At 61.1% G+C, this 13,320-nt stretch overlaps 1 protein-coding gene across 11 annotated transcripts; it reads left to right on the forward strand.

The window, feature by feature from the left end:
- Positions 1-231: 231 nt before the first annotated feature.
- On the forward strand, positions 232-12,815 carry SLC29A1 (solute carrier family 29 member 1 (Augustine blood group)). 11 transcript variants are annotated; one of them, XM_058306800.2, is made up of 17 exons: positions 308-435; positions 1,093-1,262; positions 2,447-2,486; positions 5,379-5,480; positions 6,262-6,346; positions 6,563-6,648; positions 8,512-8,593; positions 8,751-8,953; positions 9,053-9,192; positions 9,515-9,649; positions 9,737-9,834; positions 9,964-10,042; positions 10,518-10,609; positions 10,869-10,977; positions 11,212-11,297; positions 11,667-11,866; positions 12,147-12,815. In XM_058306800.2, the coding sequence occupies exons 2-17, from the start codon at positions 1,250-1,252 to the stop codon at positions 12,256-12,258; spliced, it is 1,662 nt and encodes a 553-aa protein (XP_058162783.1). In that variant the 5' UTR covers positions 308-435; positions 1,093-1,249; the 3' UTR covers positions 12,259-12,815. The 11 variants fall into 11 exon arrangements, with proteins under 11 accessions (XP_058162789.1, XP_058162783.1, XP_058162784.1 ...); XM_058306806.1 differs by lacking the exons at positions 1,093-1,262; positions 2,447-2,486 and having other exon boundaries at positions 232-435; XM_058306801.2 differs by lacking the exons at positions 308-435; positions 1,093-1,262; positions 2,447-2,486 and adding an exon at positions 735-760.
- The last annotated feature ends 505 nt before the right edge of the window (positions 12,816-13,320 follow it).

Consider the following 13,320-nt stretch of genomic DNA (forward strand, 5'->3'; position numbering starts at 1 on the left):
CCTTGGCACATTTGATTTCCTCCCCTGGTGCTCCGGGGCCGCTGCACGTGCTCTAGAGAGCCAGCACACGTGCTCGCTCGGCTCCGGAAGGCGGCCTGGGGGGAGGGGCGGAATGCAGGGCGCCCGCGCCCGGGGTCCCCTAACCCCGTCCCCCTGCGGGGCCTGGAGCGCCTAAAGGCGCCTCCTCCGCCGACCGCCTTTCGCAGGCCCGACGGGCCCCTCCCACCGGGCCTGCTCCGGGCCTCCCTTCCCGCCCGCTTCCCGCTGCCCGCTTCCCGCTTCCGAGCGGCGCAGGCCCGGCGGAGCAGGTGGGCTGCGGGCGCGGGGCAGGCGCGGGGGCCGCCGGCTGCAGCCCCTCTCACGGTCGCGGGAGCGCGGCAGCCCGGCCCGGCGCGCGCTGCGTCCTCGGGCCACGGGTACGGCCCCAGCCCCCAGGTGAGGAGGCCGGGCGCGGGGCCCAGGAATGTCGGCTCCCCCCAACTCCCCAGGCCCCCTCCCAAGGCTCAACAGGTGCACCGGGAGCGGAGGCGCGGGGCGAGGTGCGGGCACCGGCGCGGGGGGAGGGGGCCGGCGCGGGGCGGGGCCTACGCAGTTCTCACGCGGCCCCGCAGGGCGGGGGCGGGGCGAGTGGGGGAACCGCTGGGACAGAGGGTATGAGGGGAGGATGCGTTTCTGGAACTTTGAAGGCCTCAGTTAACTGACTGCCCCGCTACCATCACCGCCGCTAGCCCCGCACGTACCACGTAGAGATGGGCACAAGGTCAGAGGGCTGGGGTCAGGGGCAGAGGTCTGAGACAGTAGTAGACCAGGCTAGGAAACAGGTGTCCTTGAACCCTGGCCTCGTGTCCGCCCTCCTGGACACCAGCGCTAGAAAGGGCCTGGAGTAGAGCGAGAGAAGTGGGTTGAGTCGGATCCTGAAAGGGTCGATCCTGTCTTTGTTTAAAATTTTGATATTTTGTTCATCAGGAATATTTTTGCATTAACTTTTATTTGTAAAAATATTGTGTTAAAATACACTTTAAGGTGACTGCTGAGTTTTTTTGGTGCCCCCTTAAATTTTGCACCTCATTCAAGTGCCTCTGCTCTCCCTAGGCACAAACTACTGAAAATACAAACGGGACATATGTTGGTGATAAATGCAAATTCAACACAGCTGCGAGGACAGCAGGCCTGGGGAGAGATGAGCCCTGCTTGGAGCCTGGAAGGGAAGGAGGGAGGCTGGGTCAAGCCACAGTCCTAAAGAGGATGAATGGGATTGGAGGGTGCGGCTGACCAGCCCTTCTCATTCTGCCCCACTCCCATGCCAGGGACTGGAAGGGGCCCAGGAAGGGCGAGAGACAGGCAGAGGGTAAAAAGGTCTGGCTGGGCCTGGGCTGGCTAGAGAAACTTCGGGCGAAAGACCATGTGCGTTGGGGCCTCCCGGGCTGCCCGGTAGAGGGCCCTGGCACCCAGCAACCATCTTTGCCTGGGGAGGCGGCTCCAGAGGGGTGTGGGTGCTGGCGAGGGGCCCAGTCGGGGTGTGCGCCAGATGGGCTTCTGCCAGCAATAACAGCCCGGTTTGCTGCCATCCGCTGAGCCCGCCTGGCCCCAGCGGGGGTGGGGAGAGGAACCAGCCCACCCCTGGCTGGTCTGTGACCCTCACCACATCCCTCCAGGCCCTTTCCACTTCCAGCCCCCTTCACAAACAACTGAGGCCACTGGCCACAGGCCTAGCCGTGTCTGGCAGTTGTCTGACCACTAGGCCTGCCACCCCCACAGATCCAGGGACGGGAAGAAAGGTGGGGAGAGAGCCAGGGGGGACCATGGAAGAGGGGAGAGGAGGGCCAGGAAAGGAAGAGAGAGAGACTGGCCAAACAAGAGGGCGGGAATGGGGTTCCGTGAAGCCGCCCCCGAGCTGTGGGTCAGTGCCTAGAAAAATACCACCCATTCCCGTCTTCCTGCCCTCGGTGTGGTTAAGGCCTGATGGTATGTCATGTCTCTGGGGGGACTTAAGAAAGGACATGGATCCCAAAGTTCGGTGACATGCTCTCTGGAGGAGCCTGGAGAGAGCCCACTGATCCTAAATGAAAAGCCCCCCTCCCCTCAGGGCGCAGTCGGTTTCAGTCTGGGAACAGGGTGTTACTCTGCCCTGTCCTAGGGTGTTAGCAATGCTAACTGTTAATTAGTGTCTGTCCAGCGTCTCCAGGGGACAGGCCCCCTTGGGTATTTTGAGGGGAGGGGGGCTGGACTGGATTTTCTCTCCCGAGGACCTCTCCAGCCTTTGGATCATCCATCAGCACTGAGTGCCCTCCCCCCGCCCCCCATCCTATTTACTGCCCAAGGGAAAAGAGAAGGCATCCTTCCCCTTCCCTGGGAGGTGCACGACCCACCCTCCTCCAGGACAAGCCCCCCCTTCCTCCTAGCCGCTGGAGGATGCCGGGCTCAGCAAGGCTTCCGCCTTCTCTAGGGATATCTCCTGGCCGGGACAACGGGACACACCTCAGGATGTAAGGCTCTTCCTGTTTTTTTTTTTTCTTTCCATCCCTGACTGTGCCTCAGTGTCCCAAAGTTCTGGATTTAGAAAGGGCGACTCATGAGGAGGTACAGGAATTTGCTTCTTGCCCCCCACCCCCACCCCCAGGACACCATACCTCCCCCTCCCAAATCAAAGCTGGGGGTGGTGGGCTGTTTGTATGGTGGGGTAACCCACCATGCAGCTCACAGAGGAATAGGTGGTCTTAAACAGGAGGGGTCCCACCAGGGGAGAAGGAATTGGAGACAGATTTGAAAAGAAGATGGCACTGGAAAGAGGGTGCCGGAAATGAAGGAGGTGGAGCGTGGAGGAAAAGTAGGCAGGGTTTGGAGAAAGATAACGGACTGTTTGGGGTGGTCCGGGCCTGTCTAAGCAAATGGTGTGTCGGTGGGAGAGCTGGCGGAGCCTCAGTGGAGCAGGCTAGGGGTACCCAGTTTGGGGCTGTGCCTTCCAGAGGGGCCCCCATGATGGGGCAGGGTTTGGTGCGGCAGAGCCCTGATGCCCCATCTGCAGTGATAAGAAGGGGAGGTGTGGGCTCGGCGGCCCTAGGGCACAAGGTCTGGGGGTGGGGGGTGGGGCTGCAGAGCGTCAGGAGCCGCTGTGGCCATGGTGGGGGCGGTCCTGGGCAGGCTGGAGCCACCAGAGGGGGCGGGCCGGGGGCGGGCCGGGGGCGGGCCCAGCGGAGGGGCGTTTGAGTTGCTACCGCGGGCGGGCGGGGGAAGTGGCGGAGAGAGCGCGCAGAGCTCCGCGCGGGAGGAGTCCTTCTGGAGCAGGTGCTGCCGGGGGCCTGGGGGGGGGGGGGGGGCAGAAGGCGCCGCTTCCCGCCTGCCTCCAGGGCAGGGAGGCCGGGCCAGACTGCTACCCGGCCGGGAGAGGGGACGCCCGGGGTGGGCCCCTGCTTGCCTCGCGCCGAGCCGCCGCAGCACGTGGCGAGGACCCGCCAGAGCAGGACGTAGGGTGACCCTGCACCCACGGGGGCCAGAGCGGGGCGTGGGCGGCCTGGCTCCTGGGCCTGAAACCGGCTGCTGCCGTGCTGGCCTCCGCAAGGAGCAGGCGACCAGTGGTTAATCCTGATGGAGATTGTGTTGGTACAGAGGAAGGGGCGACGTCCGCCGCTGGCTAAGCTGGCTTGGTGGTGGAGTTGCGAGGGGACGGGAGAGCTGCCTCTTTAACCTCCGCCTTTTTCTGGCTGAACTTTTGTCCCTGATGTCCCCTTCCTGGCGCGTCCTCATTTACCCTCAGAGAGAGGACCCTTCGTTCACTTGGTTAGAGGACAAGGACACACACAGCCCCGATTTTCCTCCCCAGGGGAGAGAGGCTGTGGGTGGAGGCTGCTCCCCCACCCCTGCCTCTCGTCCCTCTCTGAGCCTCTTCCAACCCCATGGTCTCCCCTTTGCCCACTCAGTAACTTTCAGGGCCTTTTGTTTGTTCTCTTTAATATCCTGCTTATTTATTTACTAAGATACATGTGCCTAAGAGGGCAGAAGGGGCAGGCTGTACACATGAACCTCGTGTCAGGCTGGAACGACCGCCACTCCCACTTTATCCCCCTACTCCCTTTTAGTTGGAGCAGTTTCCCTCCTTCCCAGTCTCCAGAGCTAACTGGGAAACGTTCTTCACACCTCCCCCCCACCTAGAAGCCCTAGCCTAAGCTGCATGTTGAGTTTGAATCCTGGCTCTCCCACCCAGTGGCTCTTTGACAGTAGATGAGTGACCCAGCCTCTCTGAACCTGCCCCATCTGTTCACTGAGACAATCTGGTACTAGCTTCTGGGTGGTTGTAAGGAAAGCGGGGAGGGATCTGCAAGTAGTGGCTAGCCCCAGACGTCGTAACCCATATGGGATCCTGGGAAGTGGAGAATCTGGTGTTACCACAAGGGTGTTTCTAGACGCCTGGATGCATGAGAAGTATTGGGGGGGTGGGGACCTGGGAGCAGGGAGTTGCTCAATTTGGCCTCCAGGGTCACTTCTTAGCAGGCCAAGGCATGGCTGGAAGGACACCAGATGCTCTGAGCTTGTGTCATATCCCCAAGCACTGCTGGGCAAGGGCAGACAAGAACAAAACACCTGGGCTAGCCTGCATGTCAGGCTGTGGGCAGGGGAAGGGGGCTGCCATGGCTAGGATGCTAGGATGGGGACTGCTGAGAACGGAGCAGGGGTATAGCTGGGGGAGGAGTCGAAATAAATACTTCTCTGAATCTAAGCTGGGTTCGAAACTACCTGTTTTTAACTGCTAGGAACCTTGACGGTGGTGGGTGGAGCAGCAGTTATGCCAAGGTGCAGAGAGGCTAGGGGTTCCCTCCCTGCTACCAGATTGCTCAAGCTAATGGAAAACTTGACTCTGAACCTTCCCAGCCCAGCCCATACCCACTAGAGCAGAGCCCTCTTGCTCCCCTCCCTCTAGAAAATGTAAATATGATTGTTCCGCCACTCTGTACCCAGTGCTTAGAACAGTGCCTGCCTGGCATGCAGAGCAGGAAATATTTGTCACAAGGATGAATGAAAGAAGCCCTCTACCTCCATCCGGAGGTGTGTGGATTAGAGGGCTGGCAAAGGCACTCGGGGAGTCTGGAGTCTGCGGGCAAAGGGTTTGGGAGGAATTATTGGGAGGGGTGGGAAAGCTTCGAGGGGCTGTGTCTCCAGCTGCTTGGGTTTGTCTCCGCTGGAGACCTGTGAGCACCCGCTCAACCTCCCAGGGGAGAGCTCTTGGTCTCTTATCTCCCTAGCTACCGAGTAGCCTTTATCTCCAGAACATGTGGCCCTTCTCAGAATGGGCCTTGCCCTGTCCCTCCCCGACCCCAGTGAAGCCTGAGGGCTTCTTTCCTGCCAGGCCTCACATCACACTTTTCCTTCTGGACTCTTGCTAGGAACCCACCGGCAAGATCTGCTTCCCAAGCTAGGACCAGCTTCTGGGGACTGCCCAGGCCCCCCGCTATTCCGACCCTTCTGCTGACAAGGCTGGGCCTCTGGTGAGTGCCCAAGAGGGACGCCTCGCCCCCCACACAGGTGACTTGGCCCCAGAGGTAGGCCTGCGGGGGGGGGGGAGGCACCAGCACCCCGCCTGGTTTCCTGTGTGTCTGCTGGCACCAGGGAGCCTCACCCCACGGGCGCGGAGCAGGACTGGGACGCTGGCAGAGGCTGGGCGCTTCGGGGCCGGGCAGGTAGTCAGGGCCTGGGCCCCCAGCCCCTCAGAGCTCCCATCATGGCCACTCTCAGAAAGGGGAAGAGGACAGGGGCCTGGGATTGAGTCAGAGAGGAACTGAGGGGGGATGGGGTGGCCTTGGGGGCAGACTCTGGGGTCAGGCTAAGCCGTGGAAAGGGCTGGGTTCCAGCACCCAGTTCAAGAATATTTTCCTGGAAAACTGGCCCAGAAGGAGAAGGAACTAGGAAGCCCCTGGGCAGTGGCTGGAAGGGAAGGTTAAGGTGGCACCAGCAGAGAGATTAAGAGCCCGGGGTTGGGGTGCCTCCAGCAGGGGACAGGTTCTCCAACCCCCCGCCCTTCCAGCGTGGACCTGGGGGGCCCCTCGGCCTCAGCCTGTAGCCCCTTCCCTGCTGCTCCCGCAGGCCTGCTTGCTCTGTGCCGTCCCCCTCTCCTCCCCTTACCCTCTGTGCCCTGCCTCTCCACTGGCTCCCTCCTCCTGTCCCTTCTTCCCTTGTCGTCACTGTCCCTGACCCCTCTCATCTTCTTCCCTGCCTTCTTTGACTGTCTTTCCCTCCCTCTCAATCATCCTTCCTCCTCCTTCCCTCTAGCTCTCCACCCTCCTGTTTCCCAGCTTACAAACGGCTTCGCCTGCTAGATAAAAATAGCAGTGGCAGCGGCCAGGCCGGGAGCCAGGTAGGGCCTGAGCAGGCTGGGGGTGCCCGAAAGGACCGCCCTGCTGGGCCGGGGGCTGGGTGGGGGTCAGGGAGCAGAGCCTGCCCACGCCCAAGCTGAGGGGTCCTGGTGGCCTCTGGGGCTGGCCTGCGCTGTCTGCCGTGCCCGCCCAGGGTCTGAGGAGGCCTGTGGGGGAGCAGGGCCAAGAGAAGGCCTCACACTGCTTCTGCCCCCCAGCAGGCCTCAGAGGGAGGGGGCTCCTGTCATCCAGGCAAAACCAGGAGCACCATCACCATGACAACCAGTCACCAGCCTCAGGACAGGTACTGGGGCCCCGGGCTGGGATCCGGGGTGGGGGAAACGGGTCTCCGGAGGGCTGAGTGCAGTGTCCTTGGGAGTCCGGGGTTGCCGCCACTGTCGGACCTCCCGGCCAGGTAGCTGTGAGTCAGGTCTGGGTCAGGGGTGCTGGTTTTCTGTGGGAAGGGCGGGGGTAGGTGGGCAGCAGTCCCTCCCTGGCCTGTCAGTGTTTCCACTGTTGCTCTCCAGCCAGCCAGCAGCTTCCGGCCCCTCCCGCCACCTCTGTGGGGAGACATTTGGCAGTACCCCCTCATTCCTGAGCACATCTGGCAGAACTGCCTTCTCCCCCAGAGCTGCCCATGGCCTCTGCCTCAGATGACCCCGGTCCACCCGGGCCTTGATCTGATCCTCCTCTCCTTTCCACACGCCTGGAGCCCGAGCGCTCTGTCGAGTTAGAACTGAAGTTACGGCCATGCCTGTGTGTTTCGGGGGAGGGGCTATAGCTTGATTTAAGTTCTCCGAGGGGTCCAGGGCCCAAGAAAGTTACCCAGTGATACGTGGGATCTGAAAGTCCTTCCAGGTGCCGGCGGGTCCCTCCTTTCAACTCAGGCCTCCCTACCCCATCACACACCCCTGCCCTAGGCCACTTCTGGCTGTGGGACCTTGGGCACTTCGCGCATCCCTCAGGGACGGTTTCCGTAGTTAAAGTAGGTGTAAGAATGGCCATTGCCCAGGGGTTGTGGGAAGGGTGTTAGGTACAGGTTCCCGGTAGTTCCCTCCTCTCTTCCAGTCCGGGCTGCCTGCCTGCCTCCACCCCAGCCTCCCTGCGCCCGTAGCAGTTCCCTGAACCCCTTTTTTGTTTGCTCCCCTCCCAGCCTACCTTGTTGCTCTCGCCTGTTTCCTAGCCCCCGTTCTAACCCGCTCTCTCGTGTGACCTGGGCTGGGAGTTTCTCCCCTCCTCCTGGGCACTGAACCAAGCCCTCATCCCTCTTCAAGTGCCAAGTATACGAGGGAGGTGGGGGCTGTGGCTGGCGTGATGCCGCTGGGTGCCTGCCCAGGCCCCTCCAGGTGCAAGGCCTGCTCACGGTCCAGGCCCCTCCGCCGGTCAGACCAGGCCCCTCGCCGCCTTGGGGTTTTATCTCTCATCTCTGTGAAGAAAGCAGGTTCTGGGGAGATTATGGGAAGCAAGTCTGGAAATTAGGGTGGGAGGAGCCTGGGCTGCTAAACTTGCAGGGTCACTTGTCTTGGGGGGCTGTTCCATCCCAGGCGTGTTCCTGGGGTGTAGGGTGTGGGGAAGTACCCCGGCCAAAGCTGGGGCAGCCCTTGTTTACACCTCCTGGCCTGCCCTAGGTGGTGTGACTTATAAAACTGGTTCTGTCTGGGCCAGGAAAAAACACCTCCCTGACTTCCCAGCCGCCCCCAGGCACCCCGCCTTCCTGCCCCACTAGGCCGGGAATGGACTGGGAGGTTCTCGACCTCTGAATCCTCTTTGCAGGGCGGCGGTCTCCCTGCCCAGACGGCATAATCACTTCCAGCCTGCCCGGTGGGGGTGAAGGAGGCACTTGCTGTTTGCTTTTCCCCTCACCAGCCGGATGCGTGGGTCACAGCGGTTCCCAGCCTGTGGGGTCCCCTGAGCCTTCCGCTGGCCCTGCCCTTCAGCCCCACGGCTCTGGCTCCCCCTCCGGACTTGTCTCCTGCCCCCTTCCCCCTGGCTCCTCCCACTCCAACTTCCAACAGATACACCCCCGAGGGAGGCGCCGTACACGTGGCCACCAACCCAGAGGGACGGCTTGAGAGACCGAAGTGCAGGGAGGGAGGGACCTCCCCAGGTTTGGTCTGGAGGAGGGTGGGATGGAGAATCACCCGGGACCCCCTGTCCTCTCCCCCAGGTGCAAAGCCGTCTGGCTCATCTTCTTCATATTGGGTCTGGGTACGCTGCTCCCCTGGAATTTCTTCATGACAGCCACTATGGTGAGGCTGGGGGAGGGGGACTGGGCTCAAGGGAGCGTGTCCCTGTCCTACACGGGCAACGGAGGGGCGGGGGCGGGGTGCAGGTCTGGCCTGTACCTCCAGGCGCAGGGGGAGGGGCGCCAGCGCTCCACCAACGCTCCATCTACAACCCCTGCAGTATTTCAGAAACCGCCTGGAAATGCCCCAGAATGTGTCCTCCGACACTGCCCAACTGGGCACGGACATCCAGGCCTTGGCCACCCCCGCAGCACCCTCGCCAGAGCGTAGTTCTCTCAGTTCCATCTTCAACAATGTCATGACCCTCTGTGCCATGCTGCCCCTGCTGCTTTTCACCTGCCTCAACTCCTTCCTGCATCAGAGGTGGGCACCCCCGCCCCGCCCCGCCCTCCGCTGCAGCTGCCCCCGCCCTGGAGCCTGGCGTCACCGCCCCCCTTTGCCATCCTTGGCCTCTCGCGGCAGGATCCCACAGTCCGTACGGATTCTGGGCAGCCTGGCGGCCATCCTGCTGGTGTTCATGGTCACGGCCCTCCTGGTGAAGGTGCAGCTGGATGCTCTGTCCTTCTTCATCATCACCATGATCAAGATCATGCTCATTAATTGTGAGCTGGGGCCTGGAGGGGGCCTGCGGGGCAGAGACCTCCCCGCGCACCCCACTGTTCTTTCCGACCCAGGATCAGCCAGAGAGGAGCCCCATTTCTCCCCTGGGAGGAAATGGGTGCCACGGGCAGTTGGGATTCAGAAGTCTAAGCAGGTCTGGACTGGGGGGTGGCGGGGCAGGAGGAATAGCAGCTCAGCATCAGGACTACTGGACACAAAGCAGGAATTCCAGGGATCTCCTTTCCCACGGACCCCCAGCCACCAGCCACATTGGAAGTGAGCCTTGCCCCCCCTCCCCCACTGACGTCCCCTCTGTTCCTTCAGCGTACGGTGCCATCCTGCAGGGCAGCCTCTTTGGTCTGGCTGGCCTCCTGCCCGCCAGCTACACAGCCCCCATCATGAGTGGCCAGGGCTTGGCGGGTTTCTTCGCCTCAGTGGCCATGATCTGTGCCATTGCCAGTAAGTCCTGCTGCCCACCTGCCTGTCATCCTGGTTGTGGCGGGGAGATGGGGCCTGTCTTTGATCATTGACACCACCCACCCCCAGGTGGCTCAGAGCTTTCGGAAAGTGCCTTTGGCTACTTTATCACAGCCTGTGGAGTCATCATTTTGGCCATCATCTGTTACCTGGGCCTGCCTCGGCTGGTGAGCAATGGGGGGGAAATGGGTTTGGGGTATGGGAGGCCCAGGGCTCCAGCTGAAACTTGAGGGGTGGGGAGGCGAGAATTCTGGAGTTCATCTGAATCTACCTTCTCTGTCTCCCCTACTTGGTAGGAATTCTACTGCTACTACCAGCAGCTCAAGCTCGAAGGGCTGGGGGAGCAGGAGACCAGGTTGGACCTCATTAGTAAAGGTGTGAATGGCCAGGGGAGCTGGGGTGCAGGGCGGCGTGCCGGGCAGGAGGTGGCATGAGCAAAGATCACAAGAATGAGGGCACTGTATTTGTGGGCAGTGATGAGACCGAGGTGGACAGAGGGACCTGGGGTGGGACGGAGAGGACAATGGGAAATAAAGGCTGGGAAAGATAAAATACAGAGAGATTCTAGGTGGCCTTGGATGTGGAGGCATTTGGACTGAAGAAGTAAGAAGCAATTTCAGATTCTTAGGGGAGTAACATGCCCCAAAGGGGGAGCGGTCAGGACTCGGGACTCCCGCTGTGGGGATTTGGAGGGGAGGCCTGGGCTGAGGGTTCAGGTGGGGCTGTGGACTGGTTAAGGGGGTATATACCCCGAAACCACCCCAGCCCTTTTGGGGAATGTTTGCATCACCTCCTCTTGCTCTGTCCTCCCCCGCGGCTTGACAATCTTTCTACAACCTGTCTTCCCCAGGAGAGGAACCAAGAACGAGGAAAGAAGAGGTTTCAGCCTCCACCTCTCAGGCCTTCTCCCAAAGCCCCTCTATCAAGGCCATCCTCAAAAACGTATGTGGGGAAAAGTCAAAGCAAAAAAAATGGATGTGGGGCCCGATGTCCTGCCCTCTACCCCTCACCCTCTTTCTCTCCTTCCTTTGCTCTCTCTCTACTACCACCCAACTCCTTCCTCACGGGAGACGGCCTCCTCCCCTGGATCCTCTTTCTTGCGCATGTGTGTCGGGGGTGGTGGTGGTTGGTGGCTCTTTACTGCACAGCCGCCTGAGGATCAAGGAGCAGCCTGGGCGAGTCCCCTGCCCCTGTTTTCCAGATCTCGGTCCTGGCTTTCTCTGTCTGCTTCGTCTTCACGGTCACCATTGCAATATTTCCTGCCGTGACTGCTGAGGCCAAGTCCAGCATCGCAGGGCACAGTGCCTGGAGTAAGGACATCATGGGTTTCCGAGATGGGGACGGGGGCTAGAGCAGGGCCGGGAGTGGGGAGGAAGGGAGCCTGGACCTCCCCAGCTGGACTCTTCTGGGTCCAGTGGCCCTTCCCTGGGCTGGATGCCTCTTATTTCACAGCTGAGGAAACGGGCCCAGTGAGGATCACCGTTGTCAAACCTGCCTCTCTTGGCCTGACAGTGATCCTTTAATCCCCTTTCTTCCCCTTCCAGAAGACTATTTTATTCCTGTATCCTGTTTCTTGACTTTCAATGTCTTTGACTGGCTGGGTCGGAGTCTCACAGCTGTAGTCATGTGGGTAAGTGGAGGAAGAAGGGACACCAGACCCGAGGGAGGGAAGTCTAGCCCGAGACCCCGAAAAGGGACCCAAGAAGGCATGGTGGTAAGAGTACCATGCTTTTTTCCTACCAAGACTTAATTTATATGTAATCAGATGTACCAGTCCTAAGTGTACAGCTTGATGACCTTACACACACACCCCCGTATAATCACCACCCAGATCAAGATAGTAATATTTCCAGCACTCCAGTAGGTTCCACTGTGCCCCCTCCCAATCAGTACCAGGCTTGGAGGTTTCAGTCCAGTTGGGGAGGGCCCCAGATGGAGCCCTGGGGGTCTGGGCGTGCCCGGGGGCAGGCGGGCTGAGGTTCTGCCCTGGTCCCCGCAGCCTGGCAAGGACAGCCGCTGGCTGCCTGGCCTGGTGGTGGCCCGGCTGGTGTTCGTGCCGCTGCTGCTGCTGTGCAACGTCCAGCCCCGCCGCTACCTGGCCGTGGTCTTCGAGCACGATGCCTGGTACATCTTCTTCATGGCCGCCTTTGCCTTCTCCAACGGTTACCTTGCCAGCCTCTGCATGTGCTTCGGGCCCAAGTGAGTCGGGCTACATCGGGATGAGCAGCCTCAGGCGGGGTTCAGAGCTCCAGGGGTGGACACGCGGTGGAGGAAGCGGGGCAGGGACTGGGTGCCAGGTTCACCAAGCTCAGGTGAGGGGGCCTCTCGGGGCGAGGCGGAAGACAGCCCCAAGCTCACGTCCTCGCCCGGAGGGAAAAGTCAGGGTGGGGTTAGGAAGGCTCGGTCTGCAGATTCCCTCGGCCCCTGCCCTGGCTGGGTCTGGGGGCTATCCTAAGGTACCCTTGCCCCCTCGCTTTAGGAAAGTGGCGCCGGCTGAGGCGGAGACGGCAGGAACCATCATGGCCTTCTTTCTGTGCCTGGGCCTGGCGCTGGGGGCTGTCTTCTCCTTCCTGTTCCGAGCCATCGTGTGACCGTGGCTGGACGAAAGGACTGCGTGGCCCGCCTGCTTGCTGCCACTTTCCTCCTCCTGCCAAGGATGGGCAGGGGTGGTCTGGAGAGCTGCTCTTCTAGCTGACCTCCGCTGTCTCGCTGCCCGTGCTGGGTTGGGGCAGCCAGGCCCCGAGGAGGGAGCCTCTGAGGATGGACGGTGGGGCCCGCTGCGGGCCTGAGGGTTGGAGTGCAGGGAGGGGGCGCGGTCTCCGCATCTGCCCGGGCCCCCTGCGCTTGGCTCAGGCTTAGCTCTGAGGAGGACAGCAGAGGCTCCTGGGCTCGGCGAGTGAGTGTGTATCTATATTTGTATGTGTGCACGTTCGTCTGCCTGGACCAGGGATGGCTGGGAGCAGAACTGACCCTTGTATGGTCAGATCCGATGTTTCTCCTCCCCCCCTCCCTTCTCCCAGTGTATCCCCTGCTCCCCGTGCCTAGTTCCTACCCATCGTGCATTTTATTGCCTTTTTTTAATACTTCGCAGAAACCAGGTGCCTTCAGAGGCTCTATAATTAAATAAACTTTTTTTTTTTTTTTTTTCTCCGTGGCTCCCTGTGCCTCCCAGCCCTCGGGTTCATGCCCGCGATGGTGGAGGGCTGGCAGCTGGGTTTGGGGGGGGTGAGCATGACCCAGCTGGGGCTAGGCCAGGGCTGGGCCCAGCTCCAAGGGCAGGTCACCCTCTTGGTCTCAGAGGGGCTGCATCGCCCCCTACTGGCGCCCCCATGAAAGGCACAAGCCAGGAGACAGGATACCCTGACTGTTGGCTGAGACAGAGAGAGGCCAAGTTTTTCTTTGCTGCTTTATTCCTTCTTCCACAAGACTGGGGATGGAGACAGCTTTCCTTTGTCTTCACTGCCACCCCATCCAGTCTGTCCTCACCCCTCAGCCCCAGGGATGAGTTCCCCAGGACTGGCCCCCCACTCCACCCCCACACACCCTGCCCTGCTTCTGGCTGCTCTCTGCACCACCAGGTAGGGCAGGAAGAGGCCGAGGCCTGAGGGTTCTTCCCTGCCTGGCACCCTGCCCTGACACCAAAACTCAGCCTT

The sequence above is a fragment of the Dasypus novemcinctus genome, chromosome 11 (assembly GCF_030445035.2).
Source record: "Dasypus novemcinctus isolate mDasNov1 chromosome 11, mDasNov1.1.hap2, whole genome shotgun sequence".
NCBI classification, from domain to species: domain Eukaryota; kingdom Metazoa; phylum Chordata; class Mammalia; order Cingulata; family Dasypodidae; genus Dasypus; species Dasypus novemcinctus.